A 24,298-nucleotide genomic window follows, 5' to 3' on the forward strand; every position below is an offset into this window, starting at 1 on the left:
TTTGGAATGTTTCCTGCCATTTTTAACACTGATATGTTAGCAGTGTTCAAGCCTCTATTAGCAGTAGTATAGAAGAGTGAATATAATCATTGATCAGAAAGTTTTTGTATCATGTAATGCGAAACAGGCTTCCTGAAGCCTTGCTTGGGCTATGCAAAGTAAGCTTTATTAAAACTGTATTTAAAAATGAGTCTGAGATTCTCTGAGAGACTGAGCCTGTGATGAGGATGGAAATGATGCTTTTCTGAGAAGATGATGTAAACGACGTTACTGATATGGAGTGTATTCAGCCTCTGCAGCATGTGAACGTTGCTGATTGCAGAGTCCAAAGCTGCTTTCATCCAGAGAAGCTGCTTTCTAATATCTGATGGTTGCAGTAGGTGTTTCTCTACCTTTAGTTTGATAACTCAATTCCATTTCTGTGTACTTTCTTTTTCTCCTTGCTTTTATTTTTTTCCTCCCTTTTGTATGCCTTGGCTGAAGATTGAGAATGGGTCAAAAAAGTTTGTATTGGCTGCCCCAATTGTGGGGACAGGAGCTTCCAACTGACAAAAGATAGAAGGAAATAATTCAGAAAAGTGTATTTCTCCATAAGAAACCCAAACTGTACAGATCAGCACAGTTTGGCTTTTATAACAGTGTTACTCTCATATGTGTGGTCTTTAAAATGTTAGAAAATGAAAGTTCAACATGATGCCAAAACTTTCTTATGCTCTAATATTTTTTTTTAAGTGCCATACAGATTAAAGCTACATTAAAGTTGAATTCCTGGAAGGAGAGAGAAGCAGAAGAATCAACAATTCAAAGTTCTCATCTGATGCTAGTGACTATTTCAGTAACATTCTTTTGGACCTCAAGCTGCATGAACCAAGGCCACAACACAAAGCTTATGCCTTTCTGAGTTAGAAAGGGGTTATGAAGATGTGCGCTGGAGTGTCTTTTGTGTTCCATAGCCTGCGTATGCAAAGTAGTAGAAACACAAGTATAAATAGTATCCTGTTCTGAAAAAGACCCCAGTGATGAAGCTCTGTTGAGTAAGAGCCTTCTGTAGATGAGATGCTCCTCAATAAAATCCTGAGAGGCAGCTGGAAAAAAAGTATAATGCCATGTATAGTCTGCATCTTATTATTTGTATGTCTGTTTCCTTGGTACTCTTTGGTGATCTTCTACTTGAACAAAATTTTAAGTGCAAAAACAGATTTGAATTCTAAGTGGGTGCAGTTGAATGTGACAAGCACAAAGGATGACTAAATGAGAAAACATAATGCAGACAAGTCTTCTAGGAAGTCTTTAATCTGAGGAGTGAGGGTTTTGTTTCCTGGGAAAGTGTTAGCGTTGTATTAACACTTATCTAAAGAAAGAGAAGTCTCTCCAGGTGGGCTTTATCCAGTTTGTTTTCAGGAAGGGAAAGCTGCAAGGCAGCGTTTCGTTTAAGGACATACTATGCAGTTGCAGCATTGGAGAACAGTCAAAATCAGTAAGTTTTTGTCATCTGTTTATTGCTTTTTTTGTTGTTTTTTGTTTTTGGAAATACCCCAAAAAGACTGATTATACATACACTTGTTCATTACCTTAATTTTCTTAATGCCTCTAGTGATGGGTCAAGCTCTTAATGAAGGACTAGCCAGGGTCTGCAAGCAGTTCTTCAGCTGTAGTCCGGTCCTTGAGGATGAGTCATGAGTTCCACATCCTGAACGGTAAATTGAGGTGTATAGGGGAGAGCCTTCCTGAAGTGCATTTACTTAGGAGTTCATTATGTAAATATAGATGATCATACACAGTATTTCAAAACATAAGGTATGTTTTTTTTTGACAAATGTTTTCAGTTAAGTTTCATTCAAGATAATATAGAAGTCCTAAGGGGTGAAGCTGCAGATCCCTTTGCAAAGTAGAATGGACTCATCTTGATTTTTTCCATTGTTTAGAATGAAGCATAAGTGGGGAAAAATATCACTTGTTGTCTTGCTTGTGTTGGCTTTCACCTAAAAGTGTCACTGGAATAGTTAGGAACAGAGCATGGAACAGATGTATTTGAGCATGCTGGTGTCAGTTCTTTCAATTTCCCATAGAGCCTTTTGATTGCAGTATCTTAGTTTGAACTTTGGTCAATTCTAGCTAGAGTGTTTTCTGCTAGAGATCTTTTTGAGTGAACTGTGGGCCCTTGAATAGCATTCTTACTGTAGATCCAAGGAATTTTTGAGAATGATTGCCTCTTTCAATGTTGTAGCAAACTGTTCCCAGTGAGCCATAGAGAATAGTTCAAGGATGATGGTGGTTCTCCTTCTTTACTTAGCAAAATATTGCTGAAAGTTTGTTTCCTGTGAGACACACAAACTGTGACCCAGTTAATGACTGCAGGGAAATGTATTAATGCTGAAAAAGTGCTCCAACTGGTGGTGGGTTGCAGACTTAGTTATTCTTGGAAATTAGTGATTCCTTTTACTTGTGCTACCTAGAAGGTCCAAAAAAGCACAAGCAAAGGGGCTAGGCCTTGATGCTGTACTAGAAGTTAGGAGACAAATACGAAATGTTAATTGCTGTTCAAACTGTAAAATTGAACATGGGAGTGACTGGGAGATGTGACTGGGAGATGTGAATGCTATACTTTTTCTTTTTTTTTTCTTCCATCCCTTTAGGAGGGCTTTCGAGCTGTCACTCTGCTGCTGAACAGCATGCAGTCCTTTCGGGAGCAAAGTAGTTACCACGGAAACCAGCAGAGCTACCCGCAGGAAGTGCACAGTTCATCCCGACTAGAAGAATTCAGCCCCCGCCAGCAGGCCCAGATGTTCCAGAGCTTTGGAGGTGGTGCTGGCAGTGGACGTCGTGGAGCTACAGGAGCCTCTACAGCAATGCCTGGTGAGAGCTCTGGCCATCAGAGCTACCAAGGTTTCAGAAAAGAAGCAGGAGAATTTTACTATATGGCTGCCAACAAAGATCCAGTGGCGTCAGGAGGGCAGCAGCCACCTCAGCGCAGGCCTTCCGGACCAGTACAGAGCTATGGGCCCCCTCAAGGGAGTAGCTTTGGAAGTCAGTATGGGAGTGAGGGACACGTGGGCCAGTTTCAAACACAACACTCAAGCCTTGGGGGTGTATCCCACTACCAACAGGATTATACTGGTCCTTTCTCTCCAGGGAGTGCCCAGTATCAGCAGCAGGCTTCTAGCCAGCAGCAGCAGGTGCAGCAGCTGAGACAGCAGATTTATCAATCTCATCAGCCTTTACCCCAGGCTTCCAGCCAGTCTGCTTCCAGCACCTCACACTTGCAGCCAATGCAGCGTCCATCCACCCTGCCTTCCTCTGCTTCTGGGTACCAGTTACGAGTGGGTCAGTTCAGCCAACACTATCAGCCACCTTCGTCCTCTTCCTCGTCCTCTTTCCCTTCCCCGCAGCGTTTTGGCCAGTCGGGACAGAACTATGATGGAAGTTACAGTGTGAATTCTGGATCGCAGTATGAAGGCCATGCTGTGGGTTCCAATGCACAGGCATATGGGACACAGTCCAACTACAGCTTTCAGGCTCAACCAATGAAAAGCTTTGAGCAGTCTAAGCTACCCCAGAGTGGGCAGCAGGGGCAGCAGCAGCAGCAGCATCCACCTCAGCATGTAATGCAGTACTCAAATGCTGCCACCAAACTCTCTCTTCAAAGTCAAGTAGGACAGTACAGCCAAGCTGAAGTTCCTGTAAGATCACCAATGCAGTTCCACCAGAACTTCAGTCCAATTTCTAATCCATCTCCTGCTGCATCTGTGGTTCAGTCTCCAAGCTGCAGCTCTACCCCTTCTCCTCTCATGCCAGGTGGAGAAAATCTGCAGTGTGGGCAAGGCAACATGTCCATGGGTTCTAGAAACCGAATCTTGCAGATGATGCCCCAGCTTAGCCCCACACCATCTATGATGCCAAGCCCCAATGCTCATGCAGGGGGATTCAAGGGGTTTGGGCTGGAAGGACTGCAGGAGAAAAGGCTCACAGATCCAGGGCTGAGCAGCTTAAGTGCTCTAAGTTCTCAAGTGGCCAATCTGCCTAACACTGTCCAGCACATGTTGCTCTCAGATGCCTTGGCACCTCAGAAAAAAAGTTCCAAAAGGTCATCCTCTTCGAAGAAGGCTGACAGCTGCACAAACTCGGAAGGTTCCTCCCAGGCAGAGGAGCAACTTAAGTCTCCCTTGGCAGAGTCTCTTGATGGTGGTTGTTCCAGCAGTTCAGAGGATCATGGGGAGAGGGTGAGGCAGCTGAGTGGCCAGAGCACCAGCTCAGACACCACCTACAAAGCGGGTAACTTAGAGAGATCCAACTCCTCACCAGCACAAGGCTCTCAGAATGAGCCATCAAAACTCAGCACCAGCCCTGCAGCTGGGGAAGATGTTGCCTCCCCTGATGGGAAGGAAGCCATGGTAGCAGTGGAAACTACCCCAAAAGTGAATGAAAAGGCAGTTGGGGTGATCGTCTCTCGGGAAGCCATGACGGGAAGAGCAGAAAAGTCAGGTGGGCAAGATAAACCTGCACAAGATGATGTTTCCACAGCCACCCAGGCACCAGCTAGTACTAGTGCAGCGAAAGAAACCGGGCATGCAGGGCCACAGCCAGAAGCTCAAGGAGGGAGTAAAGGGAGCAAAAGTGGCGATAACACTAACCATAATGGAGAGGGGAACAGCCAGACTGGCCATGCAGTCGTTGGGTCAAATTTTCCTGTGAGAACAGAACCTTCCAAATCCCCTGGCAGTTTAAGATATAGTTACAAGGATAATATAGCAGCTGGTATACAGAGAAACATTGCTGGCTTTCCACAGTATCCTTCTGGTCAAGAAAAAGGTGATTTTCCAGGGCACAGTGAGCGCAAAGGCCGGAATGAGAAGTTTCCTAGCCTCCTGCAGGAGGTCTTACAGGGTTATCACCATCATCCAGACAGACGTTATTCTAGGAATGCACAGGAACATTCTGGGATGGCTGGGAGTTTGGAGGGAGCCATGAGGCCCAACATCTTAATTAGTCAAACCAATGAGTTGACCAATAGAAGCCTCCTAAACAAAAGCATGGGGTCTCTCCTAGAAGGCCCTCACTGGGGTCCCTGGGATAGGAAATCAAGCAGCACAGCTCCTGATATGAAGCAGATCAATCTAGCTGATTACCCTATTGCTAGAAAGTTTGAGGTAGAGTCTCAGTCTTCTGCCCATGAAGGGGGAGCACTCTCAGAGAGGAGATCAGTGATCTGTGACATATCTCCATTAAGGCAACTTGTCAGAGATCCTGGCCCTCACCCAATGGGGCACATAGGTCCTGAGGCCAGGAGTGGACGGAGTGAACGTCTTGCTCCTGGCTTAAGCCAGTCAGTAATACTCCCTGGTGGTTTAGTATCCATGGAAACAAAGATGAAGGCTCACAGTGGGCAAATCAAAGAAGAAGATTTTGAACAGTCAAAGACCTCAGCTAGTCTCAATAATAAAAAAACAGGAGACCATTGTCATCCTGCTGGCATCAAGCATGAATCTTTCCGAGGCAATGCTAGCCCTGGAGCTGCAGTGTCTGATTCTGCTCCAGACTACATTCCCCAGCAGGACAGCAGATCGACACCGATGAGACGAGCACCTGGCAGAACTGGAAGCAGCAGGGGTAAATCACCTTCTCAATTTCAGGATCTTGCAGATAAGCTGAAAATGTCACCAGGCAGAAGCAGAGGCCCAGGAACAGATCTGCATCACATGAACCCACACATGACACTATCTGAAAGAGTTAACAGGGGTTCGTTGCATTCTGCATACTCTCAGAATTCAGAAGGCTCGTCTTTGGCTTCAGCATATCACACAAATGCTAGGCCTCATGCTTTTGGTGACCCTAACCAGAGTTTAAATTCCCAGTATCATTACAAGAGGCAGATATATCAGCAACAGCAAGAAGAATACAAAGACTGGGCAAGCAGCACTGCTCAGGGTGTGATTGCTGCAGCTCAGCACAGACAGGAAGGGGCAAGGAAGAGCCCAAGACAACAGCAGTTTCTCGAAAGAGTAAGGAGTCCCTTGAAAAATGACAAAGATGGGATGATGTACATTCAAGGTAGCTCTTATCATGATACTGGAAGTCAAGAGGCTGGGCGCTGTGTTATGGGGAGTGATAGTACTCAGAGCAAATGTGCTGAGCTGAAACATGGTAACCAGAAGATGCAACAACATGAATCTGGTTGGGACCTCTCCCGGCAAACTTCTCCTGCCAAAAGCAGTGGCCCTCTCGGAGTAGGCAACCAAAAAAGGTTTTGCCCTCAAGAAAGTGATGGACATAGACGAGAGGAGTCTACAGATTTGCCCAAGCCTAGTAATGCCATGCTCAGGCTCCCTGGCCAGGAAGACCAGTCTCCTCAGAATCCATTAATTATGAGGAGGAGAGTCCGTTCTTTCATCTCGCCTATCCCTACCAAAAGACAGCCACAGGATATGAAAAACAGTGGCACTGAAGATAAAGGGCGACTGATGACTTCAGCAAAAGAAGGAACTGATAAAACATACAACTCCTATGCCCATTCATCTCAAAGCCAAGATGTTGGCAAGCCAGTTGCAAAGGGAGATTCCTTCAAGGACCTGCCAAGTCCTGATAATAGGAATTGCCCTGCTGTTTCCCTTACGAGCCCGGCTAAGACCAAAATATTGCCCCCAAGAAAGGGGCGAGGATTAAAACTGGAAGCTATTGTTCAGAAAATTACATCTCCCAATATTAGGAGAAGTGTTTCCACCAACAGTGCTGAAAGTGGTGCAGATACTGTCACTCTCGATGACATTCTGTCCCTTAAGAGCGGACCTGAAGGAGGAAGTGTGGCTGGGCATGGACCAGAGGCTGAGAAAAGAAAAGGAGAGATATTGTCAGATCAAGTAGGGCTAGCAAGCCAGGATGCAACCAGTGAAATAACTCTTCCAGGATCTTCAGAAGAGTGGCCAAGCAATGAAGATGATAAAACCAAGAAAGAAACCCCTGAAACTGCCAGTATTAGTAAAGAAGGAACAGGATCCAGTGGAGCACTACCATCTTCTCAGAAGTCAGGTGGTCAGGGAAGGTCTGATGGATCTGTAAGTGGAGCTGGAACTCTGACCTTTCCCGACTCGAAAACAATCTCCCCTTCTGGTGTGTTTACTTCTGAACCAAACCCAAAGTCTGAGGAAAAAGACGGAGATGTGACAAACATTTCACCCAAGCCAGATGGTTTCCCTCCAAAGGGATATTTTCCCTCTGGAAAGAAAAAGGGGAGGCCAATTGGGAGTGTGAACAAGCAGAAGAAGCAGCAGCAGCAGCAGCAGCTGCCCCCCCCACCGCCACCACCACCACCAGTACCTTCACAATCTTCAGAAGGGGTAGCCGGTGGAGAGCCGAAACCTAAGCGGCAGAGGAGGGAGAGGCGAAAACCTGCAGCACAGCCACGGAAACGGAAGACTAGACGGGCTGCTCCAATTGTGGAGCCTCAAGAACCAGAGATTAAGCTGAAATATGCTACCCAGTCTGTAGATAAAACTGACACCAAGAATAAGTCCTTTTTCCCTTACATTCATGTGGTAAACAAGTGTGAATTAGGCGCTGTGTGCACAATCATTAACGCAGAGGAAGAGGAGCAGAACAAATTGGTGAGGGGTCGGAAGGGGCAGAGATCTTCAACGCCCCCTCCTAGCAACGCGGAGAGCAAAGTGCTGCCCACCTCAACTTTCATGCTGCAGGGCCCTGTAGTAACAGAGTCTTCTGTCTTGGGGCATCTGGTTTGCTGCCTGTGTGGCAAATGGGCCAGCTATCGTAATATGGGTGACCTCTTTGGTCCTTTCTACCCCCAGGATTATGCAGCCACATTGCCCAAGAACCCACCTCCAAAGAGGGCCACAGAAATGCAGAGCAAGGTCAAGGTACGGCACAAAAGTGCTTCTAATGGTTCCAAGACAGATACAGAAGAGGAGGAAGAACAGCAACAACAGAAGGAACAAAGAAGCCTAGCTGCTCATCCCCGCTTTAAGAGGCGGCACCGCTCTGAGGACTGTAGTGGAGCCTCTCGGTCACTTTCAAGGGGAGCTTCTTGTAAAAAAGCAACCACTGAAGGTGGCAGTGGTGGTGAAAAGACTCCTTTGGACTCAAAACCCTCTATGCCCACTTCAGAAGGTGGTGCTGAGCTGGAGTTACAAATTCCTGAACTACCTCTTGACAGCAATGAATTTTGGGTCCATGAGGGTTGTATTCTCTGGGCCAATGGGATCTACCTGGTCTGTGGCAGGCTCTATGGGCTGCAGGAAGCTGTGGAAATTGCAAGAGAAATGGTGAGTACCTAAAGTTATATGAAATGATGAGATGATTTGCAATGAGTAAAACACTTTGAATACTGTTTTTTCCCTTGTCCTTCTCTCAAGTCTGAAACAATCATCTTTCATCTGTTCATAAATCTCTAGTGTTGCCCTTTTCATGGCCTAGTTTAGATCTCTGCTGCACTTGGATGAGACAGATTTTTCAGGCATCAAAGAGCTGAATGCTCATTACCTATTAAAATTAAGTTTTGGATGTCCAGACCTTTCTCTTGACTACAGTGATCTGTTTTTTTCCTCTTTATTCTGTCCTGTTAGATATTAATACTTTTCAGGCCTCTTCTTGGAATTATACAGTGAAAGGAGAAGTGGCAGTTGGGTACAAATTGCAACAAAAGAAATTCCAATTCAATATCACTCCCCCCCCACACACACACACGCACACACCAAAAAAAACAGGGCGAGGGTGGTCAAACATTAGAACAGGGGCTGAGTGAAGTTGTGGAATATCTATCCTTGGAGATGCTCAAAATGTGACTGCAAGGCCTTGAGCAACCTGTTTTAACTCTGAAGTTGGATCTAACTTCAAAGGTGGCTCTGCTTTGAGCAGGGGCTTAGACCAGAGATCTCCAGAGGTCCCTTCTGACCTAGATTACTTTGGGGCACTAATGCATATTACACAACTGTAGGAAAATTGGCAGTTTCTACAAAATAGGGGAGATGGAGTAGAATGGCACAGAGGTCTTACAAGCCTTGGGTGAAACACAGGTGGCTTGAGTACTGATGAGTTGCATGGGAACTATCCTACAATTCATACTGATAACTGCCTTTTTCCAAAGTGTGGGGCCCTGAATATGCAATTAGTGAGGAGAAATATGTAAAATCAAAGTGTGTGTGTGGGGGGGGAGAACAGAAGATTATTTGCAACCACTGGGTTGTGGATGGAGACAGTAGTCTTGATAATCTGAGATAGAAGCTGATATCTCAAAACCACAGCTATGTGGCTTTATCTTAGCCATCATCAGTATGCTGCACCCCTTTATTTGCTGTTACCTTTCCCATTATGCTTTCTGTCCTGGGCTAGGCCATAGAGGAGGGGTTAGACTACTTTTTCTGTTGCCTTCAGATTCTTCCTTTTCTAAGCAGTCCTGGGATTCAGTTTTTCTCTTCTCTTCCCTCTGCATTGTCACATACTCTACACTCATTTCCTTCCCGTGAGCCTTCCTCTTCAAGTTTGCGTCCTGGCTTCTTGTGCACCCTTCTTTGACAGTAATTACATGCTTCTTTGCCCTGACTTCATTTGGCCTGCATTCTTATTCCTGGTCTCCCATTAAACAAAGACAGTTAATCTCACTTGGTTTTCGTCGAGCGGTGCTTGTTGCTTGTTCTGATCTGACTGCTGAGTTTTCTCTCCCTCTGATAATTCCAAGGTTTCTTTGAGATCTTCAACGTCATTTGATCCCACTTGCAAGGTCACCGTGCTTTCATGTGTCGTGTAGTTCACCAGTATTTTGAATTCAGGTCTCTCCAGCCTCTTTTTTCCCTTTTTCCTGCTCTGAGGATATGTTACACTTGTGATTCTTGTTTCTCCTAAAGCAAATGCCTTCTCTGGCAATTCTTGAACCACTTGACTTCCCCTCACTGATACTACTTGTGCTTTTGTTCCTGCGAAGGGAGTGTGCCTTGCAGAAATACCATGACTCTGCTGATTGGCCCTAATCAAATTTGTTAAGTCGCAGCCCATTATCCACAACATTCTTTTTACATGGTGCTTGCATGTTTTCTCTGTTTGGCATCTAGTTCTTTCTCTGCATGAGATTTTCATGACTTTCTTTTTCTGACAGAATACAATTTGGTCTACCCTTTCTCATTTTCTTCCAACAGTTCTGATCATCTCCTTGTCACAAACAGATTTTTTTCTCCTCTTAATCCTTTCACCTGCCCTTTTGACACCATACAATAATGTCTCCTTATCTCCCTTGAACCCCTGTCCTTTCTACCTCTTTCCTTTAATCACTTGTTCAACTTTAGGGTTTTTTTTTCCCCCTCATAGTACATGTAGACATGATTATTTCCCATCTTTAAAGTGTGCAGAAAGCCTGTGGCCTCTCTTGCCTTTCCAACTACCTCTTCATTTCCTTTCCCTTTTTTCATCTCAAAATTCTCTGAGTGCATTGTCTGGGGCTCTTGTCCTCTGCTCTGTCTTCGATTGTGCTCTAATGCTATTGTAATCACTGTTTACTGTGATCTCTTCATAGCTAAAGTTCAGTGTTGGTTCTTCATTTTCCTTTCCCTGTCTGCTAAATTTGTCACTATCAGCTGTGCTCTTCTTAAAGTGTTGTTCCACCTGCTTCCCGTCTGTGTCCTTTTTTGATTACCTCTTTTCTTTCTAATGTTTTTCTGTTTTTTGGTTTTTTGCCCCTTTCCCCAGAGACTGCTTATCAATTGCAGCTTTTTGTAGGGTGCTTTTGCAGTTCTGCCTCTGCTTTCCTCCCCTGTATCCTGGAATGCCGTGTCTTTGGGTAACTTTTAGTAACCCAGTTGCTTTATTCCAGACACTTGTAGAGCTTCCTTTTTGCTCCAGTTTCATGTTCATCTGTCACAAACTTAAAAATTATTCTTGAATTCATGATGAGTTCTCAGACTCTCACTTCAGACTCAGCTTTTAATCTACATCCTCCACAATCCATCCTCTGAGATCTTGTTCTGATTTTCTTGTCACTCAGATTCATAATCTTGTCATTTGACTTGAAAGGGATTTCTTTCTAATTAATTCTTCCTCTCTAAGGCCATGAGGAAGCCTGCTTACTCTTTGTTTACGAGATTTAATATATGGCCTTTCAGTGCTCACAACTGTTCTGTCTGGATCCATTTTTTTAAACTCGTTTTAAGATGGTAGGAGAAGGAACCGTTTTTGTGAGTTTTGTTACTGTGTTTGTACAAGATACAGCATAACAGATGTCCTAGCTGAATGCTGGGCTCTTTTGCGCTGTGTCAGAGTAATCCATCTTTCTCTTTTACCTCTGTCACAAATAATGGAATAGTTTCTTTTTCCTAGTAGTATTTGGGTTTTAACCTTTTATCCTGTTGTAGAAAAATGTAGTGCTGGATTTGACTATGGAAGCAGTGTATCCTCTCCCCTTCAGTTAGGAAAGGGTTACACCCAGGATGAGTATGACAGTCAGGATATTAAGAGGTGTGTACCTGCCACAAGCCATCCTCAGGCAGTGGAAAGGCTCTGTTGAACTAGACTCTCTTTTGCCCTGCTGCCTGAGGACAGCCTTCTGGCTCAGACAGCTGATTTCTTATGCTTGGTGCATATGCTCTTTCTTTACATCTTCCTTGCTTTGCAAGTGCATCTTCTTTTTCTTTCCTCTGACACGCAGTTCATCACTGTTAGTCTCGGAAAAGCAGACATTGGCAAACCATGTAGCTGCTTGCTAGCAGGAGAGAGGAGACAGATGTGTCTGCACAAGCATAGGAGAATAGGTCTTAGTTTTGGTCTAGGGAAAGGGAAGACATCAGTTCATGGCAAATTAAGGGTCATGGGCCTGGAAGTGAATAATTCATGTATGTAACACATTCTGTGTAAATGGAATATCACCTTACTTCAGAATCCACGTAAATCGCTTAAAACTGATATTTGGCTCTTATACCATGGCAAGGATGTTAACTGACCTTCAAGCTTGGCATTTTGAGGTCGAAGGCTAAGTGAAGTGTCGGAATGAAAAAATGTCTCTGTAGTCCTGGGTGAACCCGTTGCCCATAGAAAGCTCTCTTTTAATGATTGTAGGTGGTCAGACACCATGTTTTGGGCTAAGGAAAACAGGTCATAAGTGATTGGAAGATAAGATCTTTACATTATGGTACCAGGAACCTTAAGGCTGGTGCCGCTGCAGTAGGTTTGAGAGTACATCTGGAGACCTGGCCCGCCTTGGGGAAGATCTAGTTCATTCATGTCTGTCTTATGGGAGATTTATTTCGTCTCTGTTCTTAAAGTCATGTCAGGCCATTTATTTGTATTTATGGATTTGGAAAACTAAGAGTTGCACACACCTCACTATAAAGACCTTGAAGAAAATGGTTTCCTGACCTGTTTATCTTCTCTTCTTCATTTTGCTGCTCACGAGAAACTGTTGCAGGATGAAATCTTAGTTACTGTTGAAAATGGCAGAATTTTCAAGCACCTTTAGTAGCTCTCATCGGAACAGATTTAACTTTCAAAAGAATAGATTATGTTTCAGTACTCAATTTAAGAAGCTCTAAGTAAATCCAAAGAATGTTCTTTGTGTTACCTGTTGAGTTGCAAAGTCCAAGGAGATAGATGGTTCTACTATTGATTTCTGAAAAGCCATTCACTAGAAGGTGGTATGCTGTTGCTTGGAGCTCTTATACAACGCAGTTTTTTCCAAGGCAGAGGCTCTGGTCCAGCACAGGTATTATTTCTAACTTTTTGTTGTTGTTGTTCCTGTCATTGTCAGAATTGATCTTGGTGAAGTTAAATCTAGCTCTTCTTTCTGCTGACAGTGCTCTGTGAAAGGAAAACTTGTTTATCCCCCAATAAAGATCCCTTTTAAAAGGTCTCAAGAATTTAATGCTTTAGCCCTCCCTGCTTCATTCCCAGCCTGAGAAATCTTTTAATCCTTATGTACCAAAGGAAGTCCTTGGAACCTGTTTCCTATGCAGTTTTTTACTGAAAGGCTCATCTGCTGTTTCAGTCAGGAGAACTTCAGAGTAGCAAGCAGCAAAGGGAAAAATCTGTCCATGACCTGCTATGTAATGGCAGGTGATTCTGGGCTTTCTCTCACGAAGTTGGAATTTTGCTATCTGTGTGACTCTTCATGGATTATCTTTGAAAGCCTGTTGCTTACCTGAAGAGAAGAAATCTTCATGCTTTAGGACAGTTGACATATTTAACAAGGCTGTTAGAAAGGTGTGACTGTTTTTTAAGAACCTTCTCCAAAGTTGTATAGGCTCAGAGAAGTTCAGAACCTAAATGCATGTCTTTTTTCTTTGCAAATTGATGCTTGGATCTTTGAATTTTTCATTACTGTTGGGCAGTGGCAGGCTTCTGGCTCGTTTCCAGCATGCCTTTTTAGATGTTTGCAGGGCTGTTCCATGGAGACAGGTTTTATATATGCTATCCAGACTTCATGGAGAACAACTGGTTTCACACAGGAAAGGTGTCCTTGACCACTTAAGATTCCTGCTAGCTGATCTCCTGAGTATGTATCTATGGAAATCTGTGCCATAAAAGAGATGAGTGCCTATCTATAGTAATTTTTGTTCACTTCTGTTGCTTTCACAGAACCATTTTTGTTCATTTACCTCCCCCATTCTGGATACTTGCTGTAAATTGGACAACAAGAGGTCCCTGGAGGGACCACTAGGCATTAAGCTGTTATTTATGTTCTCAGATTTGGGAAATCAATGCCTGACAAAAAATTTCTTATGTGCTTTAAGTAAGTGTTTTTTAAAAGGTTCCTAATGGTGTGGCTAATCAAATGTCAAAGTTAGGGAATCAGTATGGACTGAGAAAATTGTGGGAGGTTAGCTACCTCTGGAAAAACAAAGTGAAACCGCTTCTAACCCCAGAAAGCTAAATAGATAATAATAAAGCACTGAGAATCTGAAAGCCTGAGTTTTATTTTGAATGTCTCATTTTGTACAGGTGTGCTCTGTTATACCTCAGCTAGGCTAAGAGCAAGTTGCTGTCAAAAGGAGTGACCCTACTTCATTCTCTTTGCAAGCTGCTTGCTCCCACTGTTTCCCTTGTGCTAAATCTACCAGTTAGGCAGTTGCACAGTGGGCTGATTTTTAGCTGGCTGATCTGTTGGAAGACTAGCCTGGGGTGGGGTGTCTTTCTGCCAGATCAGCCAGCTGAATCAGCTGACTCTGCACCACCTTTGCTACATCTGATAGGGAGGGCCCTTTTCACTGGTTGCTATAACCATTAGATCAAGTTTGCCATAACACAAAATTGTGCCCAGGTGACACCATCACTTGGAAGTGTTATAGTCCAGCAATGCTGCTGTTTTTAAATGTGAGGAGATGAATGTTGACTTTTAATTCATTGCCCTTCTTTTTAGAGAAGAAAAATGTGCAGAACCTGGCGTGGTTTTTCCTTTAGTTTTTCTTTGCCAAAAACCTATCAGGTAAAGTTCTGTATTGGGTCAGGGTTCAGCTGAAATAATAATTTGCTGCTTCAGAGGCTCACATGCCTGACAAATACAGGAAGGAAAAACTGTTTCCTATACCCGGACCTGTTAATAGTAAGGAGGAATTTCCAGAGTAGGAAGAAGTGACACTGGAACTTGTTAATTTTCCACCCTGGTGAAAGGGAAATGAGTAATGGATTAAAAACTGCATGTTATCAGTGGCTTTAAAAGGGAGGATTGAGAACATTGTCTGCTATCTTTATCTCTGTCAACAGTTTTTAATGTGCTTTAACCCCAAAAGAGAAGTGCCGCAGAATCTCAAGGCACCTTGTACAATTATCTTCAAGTGATTGAGTTCTTAGTTTTCGTAGGCTGTGTCTAAATACTCAGTTACCTGAGCGGAGAAGATTCTTTCTTTCTTTCTTGAAGATGGTCCTCAGTAAAATTAACGTTCATTTTCATTCTTGAAGATGCTACCATTTCTTGAATGTTCTTCTGCCATGTTACGAAAATAAGAAAGCTTGGAGTTTCTGGTAGAGAAGAAATTCTGAAAGACAGGTTGAATAGTGAACTTCTGATTCAGCTTTCCCAGAAAGGCATTGCCATCTGCTGTGCTGCTGAAATTCTCTTGTGCTGTCCTGACTCCTGGTTTGCAGAGGGTACGCCACCATGATCATGGGAACCTAATAGATGCCCCTGATGTTCATTGCCTGCCTCTGGTAGGGACCTAGAAGTGTGAATGTCTAGTACTAGAGCTCTTTGTAGTACTGCACACAGAGCTGCCGTGATCAGGACCCTCAGCTGCCAAACAGGTGAGCAGACACAATCCACATCTACACTTCTGATGCACATATTTCAGTATCTTCAGTGACTGAAAGCCATCGACTACATTTGGGAGATGAAACCTGGTTTCCCTTACCTTCTTGTGAATAAAAATCAGCTGAACCTGCTGCCGCGTATTGATAATCATGGATTATGAATGGCAGGAAGGGCACCTTAGTTGAGGTCTCAAAGGTAAAGATGGTATTGGGAAAGGAGGAAAGATTTCTCCATATCAACCTTTCGAATAGCAGCAGATAAAAGAAGAAAGGTAGACAGGGAAGTAATTTTTGTATGTCTTTAGTAGATGACTCCATTGCCAATAATCTATCCCATGGTATGGGCATCATGTTTGCTCATATGTGGTTTTATACTTTACTGTTTGTCTAGCATGTGGAGCAAGGAAAGTGGAAAATAGATTTACTGACAATAAGAGCGCTGGGAAAGAATAGAATGTTTAACCACTTACGTTAGTTGTAGCCAGGGGCACTGGAAAGTTTTGGATGTAAAATGCAGCATGTTCATTCCACAGTTGAGGCCTTTCTGCAAAGCATCAGGGATCCTCAAAAATCTGTGTATAATTTTCATTTAAAAATGTATTTAAATAACTTTAATTTCAAAGAAACTCTTCCTGATGATAATGAAGACTTCTCTGTGCAGGAGATCTCTAAACAAAGCTTTCGAGCTTTTTGTCTGGCTGTCCACAGACTCGCGCAATCTTTTTTCAGGGGCTTTTAAGTTGCTCTGTTACTGTAGAGATGCCAAACTGTTGCTAAATTCTCAACAGTGAGTGAATACCATCCATTTAAATGTATTTTTAAGTTGAATTTTTTTAAGCTGTGCTGACAAAAACGTTCTGAGATTCTCAGCAGTTAGGGAGGAGGGCAGTGGTGGTGGTTGTTTTAATTTTTTTAATTTGGACTGGACTTGAGCGATGGCCTCTTCCTGTTCGGGTTACAGATGATAGTCACTGGAGCTGTATCCCCTTAACCTCAGTAGAAGACTGCTACTAAAAAATAGGTACTGAAGGACCTTCAGAAACTTGAGAAGCTTATTCTGCTGGTGCACCGCCATATTTAAAATAGCCTTTATTTAATTATAGCTGGGCAAAAGTGTAAAGTTTACTTTTTAAAATGTTTTTCCCAAAACAGGAAAACTTGTTTGTTTTACTTTGCTTTGCCCATTTGATAAGAGGTTAATTTCTGGGGGTCAGAATTCATGGCTTTCCTTCATAAAATATTGTGTGGATTATTAGAATTATGTTCCATCTTTTGTAAGACTTTTAAAATAAAATATTTTGCAGTTTCTCTATTTTATTTTTAAAATAAATGTTATCCCGAAGCCTTTGTTGACTGAGTAAACAAAAAATAATACTTCAGCTATACTAATGCTCTACTGTGCCTAAAAAAGGAAAGTTCTTCAAACCTACAAAGCAAATCAAGTTCCTAAAAAGCCATGTGAGCATAATACTTTGTGCAGTAGCCAAGCTTGGATAGGAATGCGGCAGGTCAGAATTGAGAAACTCTGACTGTGGTGTAAGACTTTTCTTTTAATACAATATAGACAATTTTTGAATTTTTGTCATTTTGAAGGTAGATTTTCCATCTAGCTGTCCATTATAAACCTAGTTATATAACCCCAATACCTGTTTTTAGTTGGAGGAAAATTGTCAAATGTGTTCTGAAGTAGGTCACAATAACTTCTCTGGATTTAGAAGGACGAGTAAAAATAAAGCTGAAGTAGGATTAGTATTCATGTAGTAATTTCAAAAGCTGTAGCAAAATTAAAACTTGGCAGACAATGTTACTCTGAACAGACCAGAGTCAGAGAAAAGAGGTTCTGTTCTCTCTGTACTGCAGGATCTTGCTTGAGGTTATGAAGGAAGCCAGGAGTTGAGTCTGGGTTTCCTGAATCTCAAAACACTCCTTTTCACCTAATCTAAACTATGCTATTCTTAGACTGTTGTATTCTGTATTTTGTGTGTGTGTGTGTGTGTGTGGTTTTTTTTTTTTTTTAAACAGCATAGGAAATATTTTCAGACTGAATTTCATACATTTCTACAGAGTCTTTGTGGAGTATTGGATAGTCTTCATGGATAGAGGACTTGAAAAAAAAGTTATTAATGAACCTTCATTGTTATGGATTGGATTCCAGCCAGCTGCTTAGTGATTAAAGTTTAATTGCATGATGATTAGTTTTCATTAGTAAGCAATTAGCACTTAACAGCAGTCTTGTATTGCTAAAGCTATGGGCTAGCATAAGTGGATTGAGCCATGTTGAGAAGGTGCAGAGCTGGAGCTGCGGCCCTAAAGCCATTTGGGGACTATGGGGAGGTGAGTTCTGCTTTCCCCTCGCAGCCCCTTCCTACTGCAGAGCTGAGCAGGAAAGTGAAACAGGAGCAGGAAATGGAGCAAATTGCCAAACAGTGCAGCTGGACCGAGGACACAAAGATTGGCTGTGGCTTTGCCCGTATCTACGGAGCTATCAAAATAATCTTCTTCCTGAAAGAGCCTTTTGCCCTCACAGTAGTGCTGGTTTCTCCTACTATAGATTTGTGGTCTTATCCCATTTCTTGCCACTACTAAAATTCTTCTCCAAATCCCTCGCTAAACTTGACAAAATCCCCCATTACCACTGTGATACCAGTCCTCAATTGCTTTGTGCCACAGTGCACTGAGTGAGGGGAAAGGTGAGTTTGGGGTAGGAGGAGGTAGAATAAGATGGGGTAGCCAAAAATGTGGGTAGAGAGAGGCTAGCAGTGTAGCTGTTAAATGTTGAGGGGAGGGGACTGCAAGAGCAGAGCAGCACTGATAAACCACTCCTGCTGCACTGGAGAATCTGCTCTAAGATGGACCTCACTGGCAACTTAGGCGAATCTTAAGTGTTGCCTGTTAAGAAGCCTTCCTGTTTCCCCACACCTTCCTTTCTGCTGGCAGTACTGCTGCGTGACTACCTGAAGTAATTCAGGTAGCTTATCTGGCCTGCAAACTTGTATTCTTCCCCCCCGCCCCCCCCCATCAAACTAATTTTTGGCAGGACCAGCTTTCTTAACGCTTGGTGAGCGTCAGTACTGTCCATCCTGTCAGCAGGGAAAAGGCACAGCCGGGGTAGGATGGGGCAGGAGACTGTACAATCAAAAAAATGGTATCTTAAAACTGCCTGGAAGTTAGCAGACTGGTCAAGACCGTGATTTCAGAAAAAGTTTTTCTGATCATATTGATCAACTTAAGTTATCTTCAGATTTGCTGAGTTTTTGGTGAGAGTAGACATAACAACGTGGAACTTGGCGTAAGCTGTTAAGCCTACCCGAGGTGCAAATAGCGGAGTGGCTGAGCCCTCTGAGAGGTCTGTGTGCTGCAGCTGCGCTGGTTGTCAGTACCTGGGCTGGCGAGGTTAAAAATAGATTGCATTTCTTCCTGAGATCTGGTTGCACAACTGATTGTAGCATAAATATGCTTCAGTCTTATGTTAGCCAGCTAATTATTGTGTGCGTCCAAAGCTTTCCTTCTGTTTAAGAAAATGTCAAAGGTTGATGTTAAAAATTGTTTATGTTAGCTTTGCTTATTAGTGAATGATTCTGTTTTACACTTTTTTCATGTTTTATTTTGATTTGCAATTAGGTCCCTTAGTTCTAACTTAGCCATATATTTGTCTTGTTCTCATGGCTTATCACTTGACAAAATATGGTGCTATTATTACTTTGCACTACGCTGCTGTCAGCTGCAGCTTCACTGCGTCTCTAGCACCTTATTTTATTCTTTTTATTAATAAGTAAAGCTTTCTGAGTCTAAGGAAGTTGCTGATTATTAAAGAAGAATTGGCAACTTCAAGAAAAGACTTAGTAGTAAAGGAGAGAAAAAGGAGGAGAGTGTCCTTATATGAGTCACTGAAAGGGAAACTTTTCTTTAAAGGAACAATTTCTGTAATGTTAAAAAAAAAGAAAAAAAAAGCAGCTTTAGTACTGGAGTTCAGTTCTGAGAGCGCCATGAACTTTTCAAACCCCATCCCTACACTGTCAAAAACTCCTTACATTGCCTTTGACAAGTCTGTCAGGACAAGAAGTAATTCTGTAAAATTGAAAAAACCACTGATTTTGTGACCATTGAGACACATTTGGAGGGCACTTTGAAAATTGAGAGTATGGTCTGTTTTTAAATTGTTAGATGTTAATTAAATTGTAAAATTAGGGAGGTCATGTGAGGTTGCATATTTTAGTTGCATAGATGTAAGTTAAATCACTTTAAAGTTTGTTCATGTATCATTTAGAGGCAGGTCCGCAGAAAATAATGCTGTTATGTGTTTGTGTGATGTTAACTTTCGCTTTTCTTAAAGAAAGTTAAAATGCCAAAGAACCTAACTTGAATGTACTGATACATGCATAAAATCATTATTAAATTTGTCAACTGCTTTCTGGAGGAAGGACACTTCAAGTTTAATTTGTGACTAAAATTTCAAGGTTGCCACAGTGCATAACCAACATCTTCCAGAAAACGAAGGGTTCGTTTAGATGTTAATTTTAGGAAATTGTTTGGGTCGGATGAGAAAAATTCCAGTAGTCACGTTATAGGGATATTAAAAGTATTTTATGAGGTTTTTATGCAGTTTTTATTCCTGTACTTAAATATAATTATTCCTCCTCCTTTGAAGTGTCATACGTTATTATTGGGGAGAATAGGTGTTCTTTAGTGATGCCACATGGTACTGTTCCTCCAAGCAGAAATGTGCAGAGACAGTTCATGAGGAACAACAGTTTCAAATAAGATGCCAATAAATTCAGTTTTCTGGACAAATAGCTTCAAGGCTAATGCCCAAAGAAGAATTTTTCCTTTTGATTCTCTGACACTGTCTAACCAGGAAGACTTTATTGCTGACTTACACTTCTACTTTTGGACTACAGCCTTCAGAAGATGGAAAGATGAGAAGTGAGAAGAGAGTGTGCTTGCATATAATGCACTTAATCCTTCTATACACTAATCCTTCTATTTCTTCTTCAGGTGAAAAAAGAGTCAAATTTCCTTTTGATCTCACACAGTGTCTTATTTGTAGTACTCTAGGGCTAGTACCGGTGCTTTTTATTTTAGTACTGAATAGTTTGATCTAGGTTTATATAAACTGAAAGCGTGGCTTGCAAATAGCTAGCTAACATCATTGCCTTTTTATCGTGATTCAGCGATGGTCTGAGCCTGAAAGTTCTTCATTAATTCTTTTTCCCCTTCAGATTCAGGGAGAAGTACATACGCCTTAATCCTTAGGCAGAGGAAGTTGTTTCCCCAGTAAAACAACATTAAATTTATCCTTTAAGGAAACTACCGGCACTACCTCAGCTGTTTTATAATATTCAGCTGGAATGCCATCCGGCCTTGGGCTTTTGCTACTATTTATATTTGCTGCCACTTCTAAACTGCTACTAGTTCATCTGAAGTTTTTCTCAATGCTCTGTGTCTTTGGCAGGCCTGCTGCTCCTGGATATTTTTGAATAGCTTCAGTTTAGGATTCATGAAAAGTAGTTACTATTGTAATAGGCAGTGCGAGCCACACATATGTCATGGTTTGTAGGTTTTTTGTTGATTATTACTGAATAGTGCAATAATATTTCCTTTGAAACCCATTCAGATTTTTGGCCAGCAGACATTATTTTTCAAAAAGCATCTTCTCTCTATCTGAGGCTTTTTCATCAATGTACTTTACTAATCTGCTTAGCGTTCCTCCACTATTGATAATTTTTGCCATAGTTCGTGAGCTTGTATTTTAATTTTTCTTCACTTTTTTTAAGACTAATGTGTTACTTGACAGCTCAGCTTTAAGAAGGAATGTATTGACTCCTAGGCATTTCTCCTTCCCTAAGTATTGCACCTTTTCCATTTCTCTTGGATTAGCTTCACTTGCTGTTGCTGCTGATCTGCAGCTGCTTTTGCTGTGTAGTAGCAGCAGCCATCAGTGGACCTCAGGAATATTTGTCTGCACTCTGCATCCTGCTCACCTTTTCCTTAAAGCTCTGCCACTAGCTACTACCTCAGCAGTCTTCTGAAGGAGCTCTCTTCTTGTCGTCATTATCTCTTCTTTAAAAGTATCAAGCAGTGCCATTTTTATTTGCTGCAGACTTATCCTTCTTCTAGAGAGGCAGGTTGTTCATTTTGCAGTAAGATGATCTTTGGGACCTCTTTGACCTATCCTTACTTGCAGTGGGATATATTTTGATCATGCATTGGATCGGTTCTTTAGATCTTAATTTAAGAATTGGTATCCTTATTAATGAGTAAACATACATTTGGAATAGTGTTAAATTTTTTCCTAAAACAACATTCTCATGTGTGTCCTTCCTTAACATTCATCTACAGGCTTCCTCTTTACTTATGCCTCAAACATAATTAACTGGTTATTATTTTATCCTAGGCCATTTGTGCTCTGCCCTCATTCTACTTATTTTCTTCTTTCAGTTTGAAGAATTTATGATCTACTTCCATCCTGGCTAATTTTATAACTTCCTAAACCAGGTACCTCACATTTAAAAAGCTGCACCTTTACCTTTGCTTTCTTTCCTTCACACATTTCACAGAATGGTTGAGGTTGGAAGGGACTTTTAGAGATCATCTAGTCCAACCTCCCTGCTCAAGCAGGGTCACCTAGAGCACCTTGCCCAAGACCCTGTCCAGATGGCTTTTGAGTATCTCCAAGGAAGGAGACTCCACCGCCTCTCTGGGCAGCCTGTGCCAGTACTCAGTCACCCTCACAGTAAAGAAGTTTTTCCTTAGGTTCATACAGAACTTCTCGCGTTTCAGTTTGTGCGCGTTGCCTCTCGTCCTGTCGCTGGGCACCACTGAGAAGAGAAAAAATAACTTTCATTAATCTGAACAGTAATTTTGAATGTTCACTGTACATTTTGGACATCTGTAATCAGTACCCAAAATGGTCAGGAAAGAAAACATGTACTGGCAGAAAATCCAAATGTGGCAAATGCTCTCTCATTGCTGAGTATACTATTCCCATAATTATCGCATAATCGCTGCTTCAAAATTTGTAATTCCTTTTTCGTCATTTAAGTTGGTTCTTCTGTTTTTCAGCCTTTTCCTAACAAACTTGCACTTACACATTTAACTCCCCAAATGAATAGCCAAGATAACATTAACTGTGTACGTTTTCAGATAGATTTGTGTACTTCAGCAAATTCTAGGCCCCCATACTTGTGCATGGTTGTCTGAAATGCTTCTCTTGTTCAGGGTGGTTCTTTTCCATCAAAGGAAACAAGATTTATGCATTTTTTTGTCATTTTGTATCTTAGACTTGTAAGTCTACTTATTCTTTTAATTCGAAATTACATTTCATACGATACACATTGGCTATAAAGAGGTGTACTTAGCCTACTTAATTTAAAGTTAAACATGCTTTTTCATTATCATCTTAAGTTATTGGTAATTTTTTATTACTTTTGCTAAATCTGTTCTAGTTAACCTTCAGTTTACTCTCAAAGTATCTGAACTCTGTTCTGGTTCAGTTATGGTTGGTCCTTTCTTTTGTTTGTCTTTTTCTCTTTCCATTTTCCGAGGAGCGGGGAGACTTCACCATTCTCCATGACTTTTTCAGCTTTTCACCAATGTCATCTTCATGTACATTTAAGCTTTTGACCACTCAAAGTGAATTTATCTCTTAGATAAAATTTCAACCCTTCTATATAGCATTACAGTTTTTGCTCAGCCTTCCCTTCCAGTTCTGGAGGTGTAGACTGAAAAGTCTTAAAAGCTGTGTCTTGTACCTTACAGTGTAATTTCTGGGTGCATACTTTTTTTTAATAATTAAGGATTTTTTTTATTGCTGTTCCTTGTGGAATATCACAATCAAATCTCCGGGTCTGCAGAAGAACTGCCATGCCAGGCAGGAATGAAATGTTTTGTTGCGGTATCCTGTCTCCAGCACTGGCCAGGAGCAGTTATGAGCAGTTATCTTGGGAGCTGTGTAATAAACCAGGCACGTAGAGAGTGCTGCTTCTCCTAAGTATTTCCTCCCGGCTTTCAGTTGTCACAGCAGTCTCTTTCAGATCACTGTGTTTAGCAGACGCTGACACACCTATGCTAGATGAATTTGTCTAATCTCTTTTTGAACTCCCTCATGCTGTTGGCCAGTACAGCATTCTTTGCCAGTGAGTTTTACAGTTTAATTATTTGCTGTGTGAAAAAGCAGATTTATTCTAAGTTCTAAACCAGCTGCCTGATGATCACATTATTTGCTCCTGCTTCTTTGCCTTATGAACACCATGCTTGATTTTGTAGATCTCCGTTGTGTCCTCCTTGTATTACCTCTTCTCCATTTCACCTGTTCTCATGTGGAAGCTCTTTATGCTCCTCATTATCTCTGTGGTCTTCCTGTATATTTTTTTCTCATCTGTTGTATTCTTGTAGTGATGGGGTGACCAGGACCACATATGGTATACAAGATGTCAGGATGCTACAGTGGTACAAAGACATAATGATAATTTTGATTTCATTATCAGTTTCTTTTCCTAATAATTCCGTATGTTCTGACTGTCTTTTTTTTTTTTTACAGTTGCAGGGACCGAAGTGATGTTTTCAGAAGTCTATCTAGGATGACTCCTATCTTTTCATGAGTAGTGATAGCTAATTTAGAGTCTGTCATCTAATATATGTATAGGTGAAATTATTTTTGTCCATGTGAGTCACTTTGGACTTACGAACGTTAGGTTTCATTTCCTTTCTATCATCTAGTACAGTGAGCTCTTTTTGCAGCTCTTTGCCATCAGATTGAGACTTGACTACCTAGAATAACTTTGCAAAGTTTGCAGATTTTGTCACCTTATTGTTCGCTCCATTTTTGAGATTCTGTATGAATAAAGTGGAATAGCTGTATGAATAAAGTGGAAAAGCTTAAGTGTCAGCATAGGACCGTAGAAAGCTGTGCTGGCAAACCTTTGCTTGTCAAAACTAACAATTATTTCTTTTCTTGTTACTTCCTTTTTTCCACCAAGTTGAGGAAAATAGAAAGCTCTGTTCTTTCTTCATTTACAGTGCTTCTGTTGTATTTTAATCAATTTTGTATGTATTGAATAGGATTTCT

At 41.8% G+C, this 24,298-nt stretch overlaps 1 protein-coding gene across 11 annotated transcripts in view; it reads left to right on the top strand.

Annotated features, from left to right (window-relative positions):
- TCF20 (transcription factor 20) overlaps window positions 1–24,298 on the top strand; it is a 128,846-nt gene that overhangs the window by 82,941 nt on the left and 21,607 nt on the right. For all 11 annotated transcript variants that reach the window (XM_064511629.1, XM_026101202.2, XM_026101211.2 and 8 more), the window contains one exon: window positions 2,637–8,273. In XM_064511629.1, the coding sequence (XP_064367699.1) occupies window positions 2,673–8,273 (5,601 nt within the window). In that variant the 5' untranslated portion in view covers window positions 2,637–2,672. The remainder of the gene's footprint in view (window positions 1–2,636; window positions 8,274–24,298) is intronic.

The sequence above is a fragment of the Dromaius novaehollandiae genome, chromosome 1 (assembly GCF_036370855.1).
Source record: "Dromaius novaehollandiae isolate bDroNov1 chromosome 1, bDroNov1.hap1, whole genome shotgun sequence".
NCBI lineage: Eukaryota > Metazoa > Chordata > Aves > Casuariiformes > Dromaiidae > Dromaius > Dromaius novaehollandiae.